General features: G+C 45.8%; 1 protein-coding gene across 8 annotated transcripts in view; it reads right to left on the bottom strand.

Annotated features, from left to right (window-relative positions):
• Positions 1-13,633, bottom strand: part of LOC139789337 (calpastatin-like) — a 61,005-nt gene extending 47,372 nt beyond the window's left edge. For 5 of the 8 annotated variants that reach the window (XM_071729874.1, XM_071729873.1, XM_071729872.1 and 2 more), the window contains exons 1-2: positions 13,435-13,618; positions 8,515-8,580 (exon numbers count right to left, since the gene is read on the bottom strand). In XM_071729874.1, coding sequence (XP_071585975.1) covers positions 8,515-8,580; positions 13,435-13,476 — 108 coding nt within the window. In that variant the 5' untranslated portion in view covers positions 13,477-13,618. Of the gene's footprint in view, positions 1-8,514; positions 8,581-13,183; positions 13,349-13,434 lie in introns of those variants that run through there. The other 3 variants (XM_071729870.1, XM_071729869.1, XM_071729875.1) reach the window with 2 other exon arrangements.
• Between the last annotated feature and the right edge of the window lie 5,920 nt (positions 13,634-19,553).

Here is a 19,553-nt window from a genome sequence, read left to right as displayed (position 1 = left end):
AATAAAAGACATAATCAACATCAGATACAGTGATGACAAAGAGGAAAAGTCAGGTCAAACTGTAAATTGAAAAAAAGTACATTAAAAAGCACACTAAAAAAAAAGCCCACTAGAATATCTTATGCAAAGCAGGTTATGAAAAAATAAATTTGCCTATATAACTTTAATTCATACAGACTCATTTCAGAGTTTTGCCCAGACTTCTCTTTTACTGCTTTACAGATATAATTACAGCACATAAACCTGTGCTGTTTCCTGTGGCAGAACAACTCCATCTTAATTAGCAGCTGAAGTACTGTAACTATCTATACTTTAATGAAAATTACCAATGAAAGTAAGATGGTTGAGCTACTGTACTGACATAACTTGAATGACAGCACATAAGGTAACACTTCATCTCAGGCAGGGAGGTAAAGATGCAAAGCTAAGGGCAAAGTGATGGTTTATCTAGTTAATAAATATTCTTGCCACTGAAAAAAAAAACCCTTGACATCCCCTTCGAACATCTAGTTTTTCAGCAATGCAATGCCATGATTATCAAGCACTACCAAGTAACACTGCAAAAACTCAGCAACTGCTGAAATCACATCTCAAAAGAACAGGGAAAATAAGCTGTTAGTAATGAAAAAAGGAAAAACCACCAGATTTTGGAAAGCAGCAGATGGGTAACACATGTTCATTTCCTCTGGTAAGTGGAAGCTCAGGATTCACAGCACAACTGACTTGTTCACACTTTAATTATTCTCTATAAGCAGAGAAGTCTGCAGAACACCCAGAAAATCAACCAGCAAACCTTGCATGCAAACCCAGAAGCATGAGAAGCACCAGTTTGGTTTTTTTGATGGGACCCTGGTTACTGTCACAGACTGGGAGACTCAGAGACCTCTGTCATTAAGGTAATTGTCACCTCCTGATCTGATTTATCCCCCAAACCATGAGAGCATCTCACATCAACAAAGCTGCACATTCAACAGTCAGCCTGGGGCAGTGGTCCACCCCCTAAGATCAACAAAAAATGTCCCAACAGCACAGACTGACACAAAATGGGATATTTACATCCAGGATTTCACACTTAGTATTGGCCACTCCCAAAATCAAAACAACATCCAGTTGAAAAAAGAAAGAGTGTAATAGTGGTGAAAGGGATGCTAGGAATGTGGCTGCCTGTACTTCAGCCCAGGACCCTCCTGCACAGCTCCTGAAGTCTGGTTGGCCAGTACAGACCAGTACTGCCCAGTACAGACCTGCCCAGCTGCTGGAGTCCCAGCCCAGGGCTGGGGGTCTCTGTCCAGGCTGAAGGATGTAGTTGCAAGTTCAGCCATCAGCAAACCCAAGCACATACCCAGAGACTCAGTAAGGAGCCCACAAACACTTCCACTTTTAAGTAAGTTGCTAAGTTGCTGAAGTAACTGAAAACTGTAAGCACTACCTTTCCCTTTTCAAAAAGAAAGGGAAACCACCAAGAGGAGCAGACCTCTGAAGAGCCATCAGTGTTCAGGACATGGTTCTGTACCCCAGCTCTCCATTTCCACCTCAAGCTCAGCTCAAACCACAGCTTTTGTTCAGGACCTCATGGCCCACGGTGCTCAGGACTCACCTTTGGTACCTAAGGCTATGCCTGACATAAATGTCATGCTCTGAAAGTCCACAAATAAAGGGCTAGTTTGCAGAAGGAGTTTTTATGACACCTTTTGACACATGCAAAAAGTTCAGGCACAAGGCTAGCCTCCTCCCACCCCAGTATGAACAACAAAAAAAATAAATAAAAAAGTGAGATAAATCCTTGTTCTAAGCATTGAGTTCTTAGAACTCAATCTTAATCAATTAACTCAATTAATCAATTAAACAGCACAAACAAAAAATTGTCCACACAAACATTTATCTGTTAAATGGCAAGTGGAACAGCCATAAATGTACAAGTTGGAGAGAGAGAAGAAAAAGAAGCAACCACTTCTCTGGAGCAGAGAAAGACTGCCTGGAGGTGAGGTGTGTGGAAAGTTCAGCCATGGCATCAAATCAGTATTCTTTACTGAGTACTGCCCATGATGGGCAAAGTAGAGCAACACATTTCAGTTCCCAGGGTCATCTTTCAACAGTAACTTCTTTGATATCTACCCCTTTCATCATCTGTAACAGCAGAAAAAAGAAAAAAAAATGGCCACATCATGCTACAAGGTTCATCCTTCTTTAAAATCATCCCATTAAAATAATGATGTTATGTGCTTTCCAGCATCTTCCCCACAATGCTGTCTCCAGGCAAACCATCTTGAACACTCTTTATCAACAAATCCATCAGAGCTGTTCCCATCTCCCCCACCAAGGAGTGGAAGGCTATTTTATTTTTTTCCTGTGACAATCTCAAGACACAGGGAGCTGAAGAATCAGCTTGCAGCTGTACTCCCCAACCTGACAATGAATTATCAAAGCATAGCTTCCTTACAGAATGAATTAGAAGAATCAAGAGCCTGTAGAGAACTGAATGTGAAGGAAAAAAAGCTGTGGCATACTGTGTCATAACCTCCTCTTCACTATTAGCAGTGGTTCAAATCAAAAAGTCAAAACACTGTTCCAGAGTGGAATACTAATTCCCTCATGTTTAATAAAGGGGAGATAAAATACATATCCCTATGGTATGTAGATTTCCTCAGTGACGACATGAATTAAGACCAGATGTGTAAAAATACAGAAAAACTGTTTAATTTGGACTATAACATTCAAGTGTTCACCATAATATTGTAATGAGGATGCAAACAGGACAGTTGCTTAAAGAAAAAAAAAAATCACGTGAGGAAGCAATGTGCAACCTCTGTTCTGGAAATGCTTTTGAGAACCTTGAGCAGCATTTCAGCCTCCACCTTTCAGCCTTCCATTCAACAACTGCCTGAGCAGGAATCTTAATCTATTTCCTCCTACAGCAAGAAGAGCCTCACACCATGACAGCTCCAGTAAGTGCCAAGCTTTCTCCGAAATAGCATTGTTCTTGAGAAATCTTTTGTATCTTGTCAAAAGAAGCTGCAGAGATGAAAAGGAAGCAGACAAACAAGCTGGTGCTGTACTTCTCAGAACCACTCTTCTCCTCCCCCGAGCAGGTCAGGGTCACACTCACCTACGAGGTAGAGGGGGTGGACAAAAACCCAACAAACAATGATGTTTAAAATATGTAATCTGTTACCAACGCAGAAAGAAACCTCACAAAGGCTCCAATCAAAGTTATTTATGCACTTCCATTGTTCAGACCAGTTCTGGGCACTCTAACCTATTTTTGTTCTAAAAGCTATCACAGAAATCCTGATGTCAGAGCAATGAATCAAATTCTAAAAAGACAGCAATGCTTCAGTGCCAATTATCATGGTCCTCCCTTCAGAGTAAAGAATGTATTTCCTGCTCAGTGAAAAGCAGTGAGTTGAGCAATCAGCACATACTTTGTCTGCACTGCTGGGAAGCAGGACTAGGAATGGCTGGACACCTCAGGGGGGGTCTTCATACCATATCTGGTAAAACAGCTCCAAGCTGGGGCTTCAAATTCCTGGAATAAATTGCTCTTCCTTTAAATACCACATTTTTTACATTGAGGCACCAGCAATGCACAGGATAAAAACTTTTAAGAATGACTCAGAAGCTCAGGAAAAGGTCACTCAAGATTATATGCTGCCCATCTGAATCAAAGGTGGGGGGTTCACTGCACCCTCCCACACAAGGGTTTATGAATTTGGTTTGTGAGTTACATTTATGGTTATGTACCACAGCACATGGCACCCTGGGGCAGCCCTCAGGAGGGGTGATGCTGAAAACTGCTCAACAACAGTGCAGCTGGACCCTGCAGGTCACTACAATGTAAAACCTGACTTAATGGGTCCTAAGTGTCACATACCCCTTTTTTTTCCCTGCCTCTAGAAGGCAGCAGCATAGAAAAAAGAAAACAAAACCAGTGACATGGATACAGGTCATGTTGATGCTCCTTCCAAGCACACTCACAGAGTCAAGCAGTTGTGGCCCAGGGACTTCTTGGCTTCAGTGTATTTAATAGACTGTCCTGTGTCTCTCCTTGGGGATTTTTTTTTTCCTAATCTACCCCTGAAAGTATTTCTATTTTAGCATCCAGAAGCTTCTAGAGCACTAATGCTGTGATGGCATGCAAAGCCTGGAGTGATCTGAAATTGGTGGAAGGGCCCATGTAAGCTGAAGAGGATGCCAGGATGAGGGGCAGTGGAAAACCCCACCAGCTGCCTGTCCATCATCACATGCTAGCACTTTACACACAAAACTGCTAAAAGCCTTGGCAGACTGGGAGGGAAGGAGAAGAAAGGAAATTGCCTTTTTCACAGGCCTGACAATTTCAGATGTTGGCTCAGGACCATGATGTCAGATCACAGTGAGAAAACAGAGGGTCTGATGTAGGAAAACTGCAGCACATCACTCCATTTACTGGGTGGCAGGTGCATCCCAGCTGCAGATGCATGCAACAGAGCCAAGTGCATAAGCAACCACCAGCTCCAACCACAATCATTTCTCTTCTGTTAACATCTACCAAGCACATGCACGAGGAATGAAAACATTTCATTACAGCTGATTTAGCTTCCTAAGAAGTCTCCTTATAATGTGAATTCAACAGATGTGAAGATCTGAAAGCCAAGACATAAAGTGTTAAGGGACACTCTGGGACCTGAGCCTTTGATCCTGAGCAGTGTCCAAACACACCCACAACATCCACAGACTTCCACTGATGAGGAACTGTCTGTATCTTCCTCCTGTCATGTACTGGAACACACCAGTTTCCAACACTGTTCCTCCAGCACAGTTTTTGCCTGTTTCTACAGGACACAACCTACAGATAAACATTCAGTTGCTCATCATTAGGTTGAGACATTATGTGAATCCCAACCTGTAGCTGACCACTCATGTTTCAAGTAGATCCTCCAGCCTTCCCAGACTTGAAGCTTGTGCAGCACTTCTGAAAAGAGGCAAAGCAGTACAACAACATCTTTCTTTTGCTACTGTAATTAGGGAATGAAGTGGCAGAGATCAGTCTTGCAAAGACAACGTGGCCCTCTGAAGCAGGGCACCACAGTCCAACCTGCTCCAAAACCTTTCCACATTACCTCTCTGGTGTGCTCAATGCAATGGCACTGGAGTGCCAGGGTAAGCAAGGGGCTTCCCAGTAACTACCACAGGCTCCTGTGAAGGATCAGGGCTGAAGAAAAATGGGTGTATAGCCCCTGAACCATCTTAAGCTTCTGTTTTCAGAAATGAAACATAATAAATGTGGTGTTCTAAAAGGAAGAGTTGGAACCATAGCCCTGAGATAAGCTTTACCTTTCTGGCCACTGAGGAGAGTGAGAATCAGAGAACCAGAGGATGGCTGAGGTTGTGAGGGAGCTCAGAGCTCACCCCCTCCAACCCCCCTGCCATGCCCAGGGACACCTCTCATCCAGCCCAGGTTGCTCCAAGCCCCATCCAACCTGGCCTTGAACACCTCCAGGGAGGGGGCAGCCACAGCTTCTCTGGGCAATCTGTTCCAGAGTCTCAGCACCCTCCTGATGAAGAACTTCTTCCTCAGATCCAGCCTGAACCTCTTCTCCTGCCCTTTCCATCCATTTCCCCTTCTCCTCTGCTTGGACACTCTGATGCAAAGTCCCTCTCCATCCTTCCTGGAGGTTCCCTTCAGGGATTGGGGGGCAGCTCTAAGCTCCCCCTGGAGTCTCCTCTTCTCCAGGCTGAACAATCCCAGCTCCTCAGCCTCTCCTGGGAGCAGAGCTGCTCCATCCAGCCCCTGGATCATCTTTGTGGCCTCCTCTGGACCCAGAATCCCAACAGATCTGTGTGTTTGGACATGAGGAAGTGAGGTGCTGAAGCCACCCCATAAGCTGGTTCCAACAGAACTATGTCCTTCTTTTGGTGGGGACAGCAGCAGGGCCCCTTGGGAAGTGAAGCAGGGCTGGACTCTGTGCATCCTCTACTTTCCAAACTAGACAGCCAACAAGCACAACACTGGAAACAACTGCTGAACTCACCTGCAGCCTGTCTGCCCCTGCCAGCCAGCAAGCTCCACCTGTCTGACTTCAGTATCAGCCACTCCAGTGTTGTTAAACACAATGGGTTTTAGAGGATTTAAGTGAGGAGCAGACAGAAGCTGCGGCTGCTAAGGATACCATGCAGGAAGAGAAGCCTGCTCCATCTTCCAGAGGGAGCAGTGAGGTATGGCTTCCCCTCTGAGCTTTGAGGATCTGCTCATCATGCAGTACACGGTCCAGCTGAGGACTTGGTTTCTCTCCTGGATGACCCAAAGTAATGCAGCCCCAGTTCTGTGCTTCAGCACCTCCCCCTTCCCACATCTCATCCACCTCACTCAGATAATGTCTCTGCTGTCCCTCATACACTGCTTTAAGATCTAAAGATGAAAGCACTGTGTAAGAGATGAATAGTAAGGAACTGGGGAAAAAAGTTAATGCTTCCTCAAGGAACTTACCACAGGATCACAGTGTGTTAGGGACTGAGAGGGATCTTGAAAGATCATTGAGTCCAAACCCCCTGCCAGAGCAGGGAAAAGTGACTGTATCTGATTCCAGTGTCCTTAAACAGATCAGCTTCACTCTGGTAGCTCCTAACATCTTTTATTGCATATTTTATTTTATTTCACTACATCATAATGCTAGAAATTGAAAAAACTTATGGAGCCATTTAATCCCCTCAGCACCTCTGCAAGTGCCTGTCTTAGCAAGCAGCTTCTGTGCACAGTGAAATTCCTTCCAATCTGCTTTCAGGTCTCAGAGAGGGAAAGGCTTAAGAAGCCCATTCCACACCTTAATGTACTAACTGTGAATTCTCCTTCATGTCTGATTAGCACCTGCTACTCAAACCTCTGTCAGCCCCTTCCTACCTTTACTTTTCAAAGCTTCTCTCCTTCTCACTCCTTAGGACTACACACCCACAAATCTGAAACAAAGAGTCATTTATTGGTATATATAGAGAAACAATGAGCTTTTAGATTTTTCTCTTCAGTAAGAATACAAGCTCTGCAAAGACCTCCATATTTCCTGGTCATTCTTACAAAATGTTCCTCCAAGCTTACCTGGCATGGAGGCAAAAAAACTCTATACTCTCTAGACATGGTTGCCCACAGCTATCTACAGATTATGAATTTCTGCTTCAAAATTGGAAGACTACAGGAAAAACCTCCAACTTCAAAACACAAATGTAACTCTGCAGATTCTTGGGAAACCTGTACAAAGGCTCTGAGTTGCTACTCAACTGCCTAAATAAATCAGAGTGTTTTGGAGGCAGATGTGACCCATGGTGGAGCTAATGTCATCCCATGGGCCTAAAGAAAAGTGTTTTGATCTGCTTTCACTTTTGGACATTGTAGAGTCAGTGAAACAAGTACATGAGGAAACACACACCAAGGACAAAAATTCATAAGAACAAAAAGCTTAGTAGCCTATTCCTAGCTAGCAACAGGTCTAAGCAAGAGGTCAGAAACAGTAACTCCACAACCCAAAGTACAGGTCTCACCTCCCACCCTGACCACAAAATTCAGCAGCTCTATATTAAGAGCAACAACACGCAGTGGAACAATTCAGCATTAAAATAAGAGGGTATAAAAGAGCAATGCTATTTAAGAAAACACTAAACTGTCTAGAGAGGAGAAGAGAACATGTTCCCAGGCTAATCAAGCCTTCCTTGGTATTTAGACAGGAAAAAAAGGTAATTACTTTAATCATCTGCTTGAGAGGATGGTAATAAAAGCATTCACTGACCTTGACTTGCAGAGGAGTTAAACACACCACAGCCCAGACAAAGTTATTTTCCAAATAGGTTCTGCTCTGAACAAAGCATCAGGCACACCTATTTCTGGCTCACCAGTGTCAGTGGTTGACATGTGAAGACAACAAACAGCCAAAGGGTAAAAAGTTTCTACCAATTCTTCTCTTTTTGCACTTGCTGCCAGCCTTCTCCAGGGAAGAGCTGCTGCTGGATTTTCAGGAAACTAACAGCCATCACTGGCACTTCTAAGGAGGCAGTATTTTAAAAAAATAAGTGGGTTTTTTTCTAAAACATAGCACTGACTACGTAATTGCAAGTGTGTCAGGAGGTGTTCCAGACAAGTACCATCTGTATTTTAGTTTGGATGTGTATCTTTGGAAGACAAGTCAGGATGCCCATGAGGTGGAAAGCAACACAGCGCACACACCTGACAGCTCCTTCTGGACAATCAAAAACCAGGACCACCAGAGATGTGCCACAGCACCCCTGCCCTGCAGAGCAGGCACATCAGAGGTAATTCCCACTGATACCAGCACGAAGTATTTGTGAGAGGATGAGCAGAGCAAACAAGAACTTTCAGCATTGTGCTCAGCTGCACAAGACGAAACTATAAATTTCTGGAATGAATGAGTGATTGCCACCACTGGCTCATTATCTGAAAGCAGTAACCTTGCTACCAAAGCAAGAAAAACTGCCTGCATGTAAATTCAACACCAACTTTTCCTCTTAATATGTTCAAACACTTGCATTTACCTCTGCTGCTTCTGCTTTTTCCTCCTCTGGTTTGGAAGAAGCTCCAGTTGCCTTCTTGTCACCATGCTGTAAGTAGAGAAAACAGGCATGGAGTTACTAAGATCTTGAATCATACCTTCTGTGTAGAGAAATTCCCAAAGATTTCAGTGTGTGGGTGATTAATTTCTCCTACCCCAACAAGAAAGACAAGAGCACATTATGAGTTTTCCTTCTCACTAACAGGCAGGATTTCTAAATGACCTGCTGGATAACTTCAAGAGAAATCACAGTTGCTGAGGCATGGCTTCCAGGGCAGTGCACATAAACATGATTGTTCTAAAGCAGTATCTGGAAGATATTAAGCTTATCACTCATCCCTCACCAGCTTAGCACTCTCTGGTACTTGTTTTGGAAGTGCTGCCAGTCCCACAGGCTTCACCAGACACTGAGCAGCTCTCAGAGAGACCAACACAGTGTGAGCAGTCATGAGCATGTGCTGCCATTCCAGCACTTGAGCCTTCCTCTGATCATTAAAATGCTCATTACTCCTATCCCCCTGACCTGACAGAAAGCTGTTACCAGGGTTTCTAGAATTCTGCTGTGATTAGACAAAACAAAGTTTAATGCTATAACAGTTCAGGCACAGGCTGAACACGTTAGGAAATACAGGTCTGCCAGGTTCCCCAGACCTCCTGCATCATTCATCCCTTTCAGGATTTCAAACCTCTTGCTTTGATCTAAGCTGATGTGCAATCCCATTTGCTTCCTCTGTGCACCAGTGTATACAGAAGGAGTTTGTTCAGCATGCACACTGGCATCCAGAACATGACTTACTCTCTGCATCTGTGAAAAGTACTGAATACACCCCCCTGGAAGAAAAACATATTGTCTAATCTCTAGAATAAAACCAAAAGGAAGAACTTTTACCACTAGTATAAAAGGCAACTGAAAATAATTATTATCTAATATCTCAGCTACTGTAACTCCCCACATCACACTCCCCACATGAGTGAGGATTCATGTCTGGTTTGTTTTGTTAAGTAAAGTGATGATTTTAGACACATTTATTCCCTTCTGTTTTGAGACTGAGCAGCAGGAGGCGAAATTTGCTAACTCACTAAATGAGTTCCTACAGATTTTTCTTTACATGGCTATAGGGAGAAAGTAATGATCCATGAATCACTGCACTATCTTCAACAGGAGTAATGTGTTCAAACACATCAGAAGATGGGCTGGGAGAATACTATAGCTGAACAAACACATAAAACTAGAAGTAAAAAAACCCAGCATGTCTCTAATCTGTTCTGATTATGGTGGTGCATGACAAGAATTTTAAAAATTGTTGTAGACAACTTCTAGTGATTCAAGTTTTTAAAATGAGTTGGGGCATGACTAAGATATATGACAAGTTTTTAAACTGAGAATGCTATTCTGATGTCCCAGCTGTGCCTCTTCAGAGAGAAAACCAGCTCCACAGGTTATCTTTACAGGTGAGAGACTACTTGATTCACTGTCCCATAACAGCACTTCCCAGCCCAGACACAATTACCCCAGTTATCTGGTTTTTTTACTGCCACAATATAAGCACATACATACCAGTAAAAGCAATGGGAGTGTGCTTTTGCTGACAAAATGGTAAATCCAGAGCCACCATGGCTATAAGGCTCCAGAGCTCCAGCAAAACTGGTGACTGGGCTCTCCTGAACTGATAGCCTTGGCTTCACAACACTACCCCACATCCCTGAGGGACCCCAGGGCACTGGCCAGAGAGGAGAAGGAATGGACCAGGAAAAGAACCACGACTGTGTCACCCCTAAAACGACTGTCTCCACCCTAAAAAGGTGGAGAGAGATCAAATGCATGCCAGCTTCCCTCCAGAAGTCTCCCTCAGACAGCACCTACAAGACTTTGACTCAAAGGCTAAACATTGTTTATTTTAGGAACAAAGCATGTATGGCCTGAAGTAATTTTTTTATCCTGTAAGCTGGAGTCACACACTGTGTACACATGAAGAGCTGATAACTCTCTGGCCTCACCTGAAAGTCTGCCATCCAGGGGAAGTAACCCTGGAAAGCACAACTTCCTAATTAATGCACCTTCTGAGAAGACCACGCTGGTTCCCTGAACAGCTGAAGCTGTGAATATGAAATGAGCATCTAAAAAATGCCCTTCAACAGCTTTTTCTGCTTTGTATTTCCAAGCTTTGAGACTTCTAGTAAAAAAAAAAAAAAAAGCCAGAACAACCCTGTATAAATAAAGCAAACAAATCATTCTCCTTAGCAAGAGACTAAGCTCAGTTTTTCTGGGAAAGCATGCATGCCTTCCTCCACTACATTCCCAACTGGATGACAGAGCTGACTTTTCCTTTGGGCATTGTCTCCTTTTCCTGCTGATGTTTCCTTACAATGGCAAACTAAGACTCATAGAATATGCTGAGTTGGAAGGGACCCATCAGGATCAGCAGGTCCAACTCCTGTTCCTGTGCCATCTGCCTGAGAAAATCAGCTCCAGCTCTGTCACACAACCATGGGCACACACTTCAAGTCACATGTCTAGTTTAACCAGCTAACAACTCCTTATAGCTGTTAAGTTGGCCCAAAATATTTCCCAACTTGACTAAAAACGTAACACACAAACCCACCCATAATCCCATCTTCAAAAAAACACACAAAGCAGCATCATGAGCAAGGAAGTTTATCCTGACATCTTCACCCTGTTCCACAGTGCACAGAAATGTCCTGGCACAGCTTGAGCTTCTGATCCAAAGGGGTTCATCAAATAGAAACCAAGTGGCCTAGGTGGAAAGCAAAGAGAAAAATGCTGCCAGATGAACTCTCAACCACATTCTCATGGGCCAGGCTTGCAAAAATCAGACTCAACTAAAGGTCAAGAAATTCTTTCTTAACCTCAGGAGCCCCACCAGCATTAGCAAGCCCCTGGCTCAAGGCCACTGAGCAGTGTCTCAGAGGACTGCAGTGATGCCATGCCTGCTAACTGGGTGAGGAGGAAAGCTCCTTGCAAGGCTCTCAGCTGAAGTCACCCCACTTGGCACCACAGATGTTAAAGGGGACGTTATCATTCACACAGGCAGGAATCTGACCTTTTTATTTTTCAGTTGTTAAGTGGTACTGAGATGGAGATCTTTGATGCTGCTCAGAAAACTGAGGTGTCAGGGTAACTGCCACCAAGGAGGGGATGGTGAAAACACACCCCACTCTGCTTTTAAATACACAGCCAAAACCTTGGCAGAGCAGCCACTGAGTATCTTGTGTGTCTGTCCATCAATCCCACTTTTCCTGCTTCTCTTACTCATCCTTTAGACCAAAATGTCTTCTGGACAGACACTGCCCTGTGTGATGCACAAGAGAGGGAAGGGCTCCAGCTGGTGCTAGTCTGGTGCCAGCTGTAATGATGGGAGCATGTGGAGAACTGGTGTCTGTACCTTCTCTTACCCCAGATCCAGTGATCCAGAGCTCCTCTCATCTCATCACCTAGTGCAGCAATTCCCAAACCTTCCCCCTCCTGACTTTGTGTCAATCCCACCACACTGCATCACTGATTCTTACTTTAAAAATGACACCTGAAAACCATCACCAAGCACTGATCCAAACTTCTCAGAGACACTTAAAGCTGCAATTAGCAATTTAGCAGGCTTCATCTACCTGATTATATGTTTAGGAAACACATTCAAGTGATGTTTTCTCTGAAAGTTTTCTCTTACACAAGGCACACTTCCTGAAAAACTGAAACAGAACTTTTTTTTTTTTTTTTCCCACTACTCCACAAAGAGCCCAACTGCTTCCTCATATGACTAACGAACCACAAAACAGACTTTTTTAAAGCAAATGCAGGTTTGTCACAGTAATGAGCATTGAGCCAAGCACAGACAAACTGCACAGGGCCATCAGAGTGATGTGGTTTACTCAGGGAGCATCTGGCAAGACAAGACCACTCCTGCCTGCTCCAACCACCCACCTGCAAGTTAGGAACATGTTTGTGGGGAAAAAAAAAAAAGAAAAAAAAAAAAAAAAAAAGAAAAAAAAAAGAAAAGAAAAAAAAAAAGAAAAAGAAAAAAAAAAGAAAAAAAAAAAAAAGAAAAAAAGAAGCAAGAAGAGAGAGAAAAAATAAAAAAATGAAATAAAGTAAGCAAAATAAAATAAAAGAAGCAAAAAGAAGAAAAAAATAAAAAGAAAGAAGAAGAAGGAAAAAGAAAAAAGAAATAAGAAACAAAAAAGAAAAAAAGGCATAATGCACAGGGGTTTTTTTGTTCCCAAAGTAGAAACAATCCCATATAAATTCTGCCTTAGGCGACGAAGGGCTTTGAACACTTTCATCAGCTGTGGAGCCTGCGTTGTTCAGGTTATGAAAACAGCCGAGAACACGAAAAAAAAAAAAAAAAAAAAACCAACCCGCGATTTTCAGTGTCAAGACGGAAGGGATTACAGCAGCAACTCCAGCCAACACCGAGTGCTCACCTGACCTGCGACAGACAGCGTGAGCCTTTCCAAAAGCACCGATCTGCCCTACACTCACCACAAATCCCTTTCCCTGTCCCCTCCTGAACCCTCACGCCGCAGCCAGGAGGGACCCAAGGGGACCCCCATCCCATCCCACCGCACCGCACCCCGGGCCGCCTCCCCGGGCTCCCCCCGTCCTCCCGCAGCCCGGTCCCTGCCCCTCCCGGATTTACCATGGCGTACCACCACCGAGCGAAGGCCATGGCGCTGCCCGCCCGCTGCTCCTCACCGCCCGACACCCCACACAGCACGGGCCGCGCCCCGACAGCCTCGCCCGCCCCGGGGCGGCACCGGCCCGGGACAGCCACCGCCTCCCCAGAGAGCCCCGCAGCGGGGCTGTGAGGAGGCCGGGGCAGCCCGGGAGGTGTCTGCCCAACTCCCCTGACACACCAGACACACACCGCCCCTCAGCCCCACACCTTACCGCCGCGGGCAGCGGCTGCCGCCCCGTCACAGGCTCCGACATGGCGCCGGGGGCTGCCCCGCGGCTGCTGCGGGACGCGGGGAAGCAAAGGAGCGGCCCCGGGGTGGGTGTGGGGGGAAGCGGGGAGCGGCGGTACCGACACCACAGCCCTCCACAGAACAGAACGGCCCGGCCCGGCCCGACCCGGCCCGGCCCTCCCCTTCCTGCCGGGGCCGGGCACGGGGGGGCCCCCGGGGGCCGGCGGCGGTGGCTCGGGGCCCGGCTGAGAATAAGGGCGGGAAGGCGGCGTAAGGCGGCGGCCTCCGGGAGGGAGCTGGGCCGGAGCAGGAGTGAGTTTCCTTAAGAAAACGTCGTGTTTGGGTTGTTTTTCTAAGGGGGGGTGAGAGGGGGGGAAAGGCACAGCTCATTTCTCCTCATGGATGTCGGCCGCTCCGCTTTTCCCCGGGAGATGCGGTGCCTTTGGATGCCCGGCCCGCAGCGGGGAGCCTGCCCTGTCATGGCTTCTGCTGCTGAGAGGTGTCCGCCCCGGGGATGGAGGTGCTCAGGGTCGGGTTGGAGGGGCCTGGGGGCACCCTGGGCTGTTGGGGGGTCCCTGGGCTGCTGGGGGGGCTCCTGACCATGAGAGCAGGGGGATGGGACCGGGGGGGGCTTTAAGGTCCCTTCCAACCCAAACCAGTCTGGCATTCTGTGAATCTTCACCCAAACAACTGGGTGAATCAAGCCATTGAAATATCCCAATCTTCACCCAAATAAACACACCGCTGGGGTGATGTCCAGGCCTGCAGTACCTCCATCAGCTGAGGCTGCTGCTCCTGTGGAACAAGCATCCCGCTTCTCAGCCCTCTGCTCTCTACAGCCTTTACTATGAAATTAAACTAGCTAAGAATAAATTTATGCAGAAATCGCCTGGAAGGAGTGGTTTCCCTAAAGCTCTGGCAAACAAGAGGAGCCTTATAAACAGAACACAGCCAGCTCCTTCACCCCAGTGATTCCTCTGCATGGCTGCAGCCCAGCCCATCCCAGGCAGTGCTGGAGGAACCGCATCCCAGGGCTGGACATCTCCTTCCTGCAGGTACAGTGTTCCCCTCTCACCTGCACACCTGCCTGCTGGACAGGACAGCTCGGGATTGGTGACATCCCTCTGGTCCAGCAGCAGCCTCACCCCCCAGAGTGCCACAAGCTGACACCACCAAGGGGTTCATGGCATTTGTGCAGCTCGGTGATCCCAGTGACTCCAGGAGGTTGTCATCAGGCAGGGAGCAAGGAGAGGGGTGAAGCAGGCTGGAGGCTTCCCCAGGCTGGGCAAACCAGTCTGGGATTTGATGAGATGTCAGGATGGATGTTAGGAAATATTTTGTCACTGAGAGGGTTGTCAGGCATTGGAATGGCCCAGGAGAGTGGTGGAGTCCCCATCCCTGGAGGCATTTAAAAGGCATTTGGAGCTGGTCCTTAAGGACAGGGTTTAGTGGTTGATGCTGGTGTTGGTCAAAGGTTGGACTGGATGAGCTTGGAGGGCTCTTCCAACCTAAACATCCTGGGATTCTGTGAGATGGAGCCAGGTGCCTGGAGCTGCTCTGGCACCCTCCCCCAGCCCTGCTGTCACCTCAGCCTGAGCAGGCACAAGGGACAGGAACATCTTCCCACCATGTCACTTCTCCCATGGGTGTCTGTGGTGTTAACCTGCCTGTCAAGGGGATTTCCTGCAGTTCAGCTCATTAAATGGAAACTCTCTCAGGGTCTGGTGGTTTCATAGAAAGTGATGGGATGGAAGGGACCTGGAGAGATCCTGGAATCCAATCCCTTGCCAGAGCAGGGTCACCTCCAGCAGGTCACACAGCAGACATCCAGTGGGTTTGGGAAGTCTCCACAGGAGACTCCACAGGCTCCCTGGGCAGCCTGGGCCAGGGCTGCCTCACCCTCAGAGGGAAGAGGTTTTTCCTTGTATTTATGTGGAACCTCCTGTGCTCCAGCTTGTACCCATCACCCTTTGTCCTGTCCCTGGGCATCACTGTGAGGAGCAGTTTTTAAGAGTAAATCCTCAGTGTCCTTTTCCATAGAAGTCTTTACACAAATCAGATGACCAGGAATTACTGGACACAGATTAGGGCTTTCTTACTGGAGTAATGACTAAGGCATTTGAGAGTTCCCAAGTCAGTCTTACTACAAGCATCCCAAGATGCTTACTACATTTAATCAGAAAAAAAATAAGTTTTTCTGGAGGCTTTCTGGAGCATACAGGCTGTATAATTTCGAAGTTGCATTGTGTTTTCTGATGTATTTTCTCCCCATTCTTTCACAGCACCACTGAACAAACCCACTAAAGCCTAATGGGAATTTCTGTGGTGCTGGCAGTGGAGTTGTGCAGGGGGCTGGTTGGGAAGAGAGGCAGGAGACAATGGAGACATGGTTGGAGCATCAGGAGGTGGCTGCCTCAGGAGCAGGGGTGCTTTGCTGGGATTATCTGTAATGTAAACAAGTTACTTGGAAACACTTTTGTATCCTTTTAATAGTCATTGAAGGGTGCTTTTGGTAGGTACATTTACTTTTAATTCAAGGTACTTGGAACCTAACCTCCGAATCTAGAAACACAGACTCATTTTCCCCTACCATACTCCATCTTCAAAGGGCACCAGTTGACGTCAGATGCCTCTGAATAAAATGGTGCTCAAAATTCTGGCAGGATCAGATGAAATTTTTGCCAAGCATACATATTTTATTAGTATAACTTGCATAACAGTGCTACTGCAAGCTTATGAGCTCATGAGTCATTCACCAAATTTACAAAAGAAAGTTTTAAATCTCTGGTATAATTAGATTTTTATCTAGGATAGTTTTTTAAAAATCTAGAAGTTAATATAAAGCCAGTTAAACAAGGTCTTGCTTTAATCTCTTCCCTGCTCTTCCTCTGGTTTAATAAGAAACTTGTCACAAGTTTTCTCTCTCTTCCTCTCAAAAGCAAAACCTCAGGATTTACTTTTTTTTTCTTTTTTTAATGTCATGCATGCAGTCCCACCCACTCCAACAGTAACAGGCAAATGCATTCCCTTTCTTCTATTTTTTTTTGTTGCTGTTGTTGTTCAGAAGTGGAAGTAGGAATTTTCAGTTATGGAAATCCTCTTTGTTGGTGAGAAGAAATAATTTGATAATATCCTTGCTCTGTAAAGTAATAATTCATATCCTCACTACTGAAATGTTTGTTTCTGTACAGATCAATACCCGTGTTTCTGTACATGTTATAAACATGTTCTTTTTTATCTTCCCTAAGTAAAATATTGTATCTTGTACAAATGTTATGTCCTCTGCTTGTTAAGGGTGGTTTGAAGATTTCTTGTTGGACTCCATCCCACTGCTGAATGGAAATTTCCTTTTCCACAGACAGAAATCCCAAGCTTTGACACCAACCAACAGAAAATTAGAGTTTTTTTCTTGGGTTTTGTTATTATGCAAATCCCTAAATACTGACCCAGGCTTTCATTAAAATGAAAACAAAAGAAACAAAACTTTGATCTTAATTAAAACACCGGGGCTGCATTTGGGTGACACACATGAAAGTTTTTATTTATCCAGATGTTCTGTTTCATTACACTGAAACCGAGCAAAAACCACCCGGTGGAAATTCGGGTTTTTATCAAGTGGCAGTCGATAGATCTCTGCAGTGAGGTGCAGGGGGAAGTGCAGCAGGAGGAGCCAGGCGTCACCCCAGGGAATGTGAAACATTGCAGATATGTAGGAGTGGCCATCCCCCCAGATCCCTTCTGCCTGCTGATTTTCTCTGGAAACAGCTCTTCTGAGATGGAGCCTGTTCTCTGCAGCCTGCTCTGAGTTACCAGGATGGAGCAAAACGTGTGCCCTGTTGCAGCACCATTTATCTCATGTTCTCAAAATGTAGGTTTAGTCTCCAAGTACCAAGTGCAGGTAAGGAGAACTTCAAAGGGATCTGTGCAAGGTGGGACCAAAAAAAAACCCAAAAGATACATGTGTATAGCCTTTATACACTGGCAGCTCTCAAAATCAGTAGAAAATCATCCTAATAAAACAAGCACAATTTACATTTTCAACATTATTTTTTTCTACGTTTTCCTCAAAGTGCTTTTGTGTAAGTGCTGTATCTTTCAAATCATAGAAGCCATGGAAGAAATTAAAATTTTCCTGTACTTGTTAGACATTTTCTCACTTAATCTCCATTTGGCACAGAAACAATGATTTCCTTGAGAGCAATGGCATTCCCTGGGTTGTAACACTGCATTTATCCCTGATCATCGGGGTGCTCCATGGTCCCTGCAGGGCAACACTCACCTTCAGAGGGAATTAATCCTGGGATCTTTGGTGTTAACAGGGACATGCAGAGGAAGGGTCATGAAATACAGCTGTGGTTTTGTGAAGTGCATCCTGTAAAATGAGCTTGGTTTGTCTTGGTTTGTGAAGATGCAGTAAATGATTTCTCTGGGTGATTTTTGATGAGTCATCCCAGAGTGATGAAGAAAAGGTTTTAGATGGCACCATGGCTCTTCTTTTGTTTTGTTTTATGTTTTTTTCTCATGCACAGATTATGGCTGAAGGAGCCCAGTGCAGATCAAAGCATGAGCCAAAAGCAAAATAAAGCAACAGTTGACTATTTTATAGATTACATACAAACATCCATACCTGTATATCTGTCCTGCAACCATTTAGTGCAAATACATTATGCAATACACTGTATCTCTAGCAGTATTCTCATGATTCCCAAGTAAAACACTAATAACTACAGATTAAAGAATAATAATTTAAAGAAAAACAGCCCCAAAAGATAGAATTAATTCCCACATTTTGATAATACCCTAAAGATGGTTATTTCTGTGGCTGTTCCTTGGGGCCCTCTAGGACTGTGCTGTACTGGACATTATTGCTTCTTAGGCAACACTAAAAAATCTATTGCTAACACTGCTAAAAATCTTTTTTGCTTTCTTCCAGTTTTAAAAACTTCTTCCTCCATGCTGTGTTGGCTGGGCAGCAATGATGCTTTTCACATACTTGCAGCAGCAGCCTGTGAAACAAGACATCAGTAACTGCAAGACTCCTTCCACAGTACTTCCCCTCTGCACTCATGACAGGTTATGGAAAAAAAAAATCTGGCAAACAAGAAATTTGTTTTGAGAGAGAAGGAAATGACAGTGCTGAGCTCTGGCAGCTCTCCTGAGTTGTGACACATCCATCACTCCTGCAGGGGTGCACAAGCCCAGGTTTGGGCTTTCTTTGGAGTTTCTGAAGGGGCTCTGCTGCTGGTAAACTGAGGCCCAGGAGGGCTGAGGGGTGTTGGGGTGACACTGGGCACCTGTAACAGGTAAAGGCATTGAGTTTTGTTTATGCAGAGTCCTTTCAAGTCACACCACTCTGAGAGGGGATTCTCCCCTTTTATTCTGCTCTGCTCTGCTCTGCTCTGCTCTGCTCTGCTCTGCTCTGCTGAGCCCCCCCCTGCAGTGCTGGGTCCAGTTCTGGAGTCCCCAGCATCAGAAGGACACAGAGCTCCTGGAACACATCCAGAGCAGAGCCCCTGAAATGCTCAGAGGGCTGAGCAGCTCCCTGGGAAGCCAGGCTGAGGGATTGGGGTTGTTCAGCCTGGAGAAGAGGAGGCTCCCAGGTGAGCTCAGAGCAACTTCCAATATCTGAAGGGGCTCCAAGAAAGCTGGGGGAGGGCTTTGGACACGGGGGGGGTAGGGAGAGGACAAGGGGAAAGGGGTTAAAATGGGATGAGGGGGAGATTGGGGTTGGACATGGGGAAGAAATCCTTTGCCCAGGGTGCCCCCAGGAGCTGTGGCTGCCCCATCCCTGGCAGTGCCCAAGTTGGATGGGGCTTGGAGCCCCTGGGCTGGGGGAGGGGTCCTGATTGTCCAGGTGGGACTGGAGGAGCTTTAAGGTCCCCTCCAACCCAAACCCTTCCATGATTCCTGCTGATTAAGTCAAGGAGCATTAATTATGGTTGCCTCATCCCTGGAAGCTTTCATGGACACCTGGGATGGGGCTTGGAGCCCCCTGGGCTGGGGGAGGGGTCCTGACCATGCAGGGGGGGTTGGGGCTGCATGGTTTTTAAGGTCCCCAACCCAACCCAATACTATTGATTCTATGGTTCTGTTCTATGGGTA

This window comes from Heliangelus exortis, chromosome Z (assembly GCF_036169615.1).
Source record: "Heliangelus exortis chromosome Z, bHelExo1.hap1, whole genome shotgun sequence".
Lineage (NCBI taxonomy): Eukaryota > Metazoa > Chordata > Aves > Apodiformes > Trochilidae > Heliangelus > Heliangelus exortis.
Note: the sequence above shows the minus strand (reverse complement) of the source record. Positions and strands in the feature narration are given on the sequence as shown.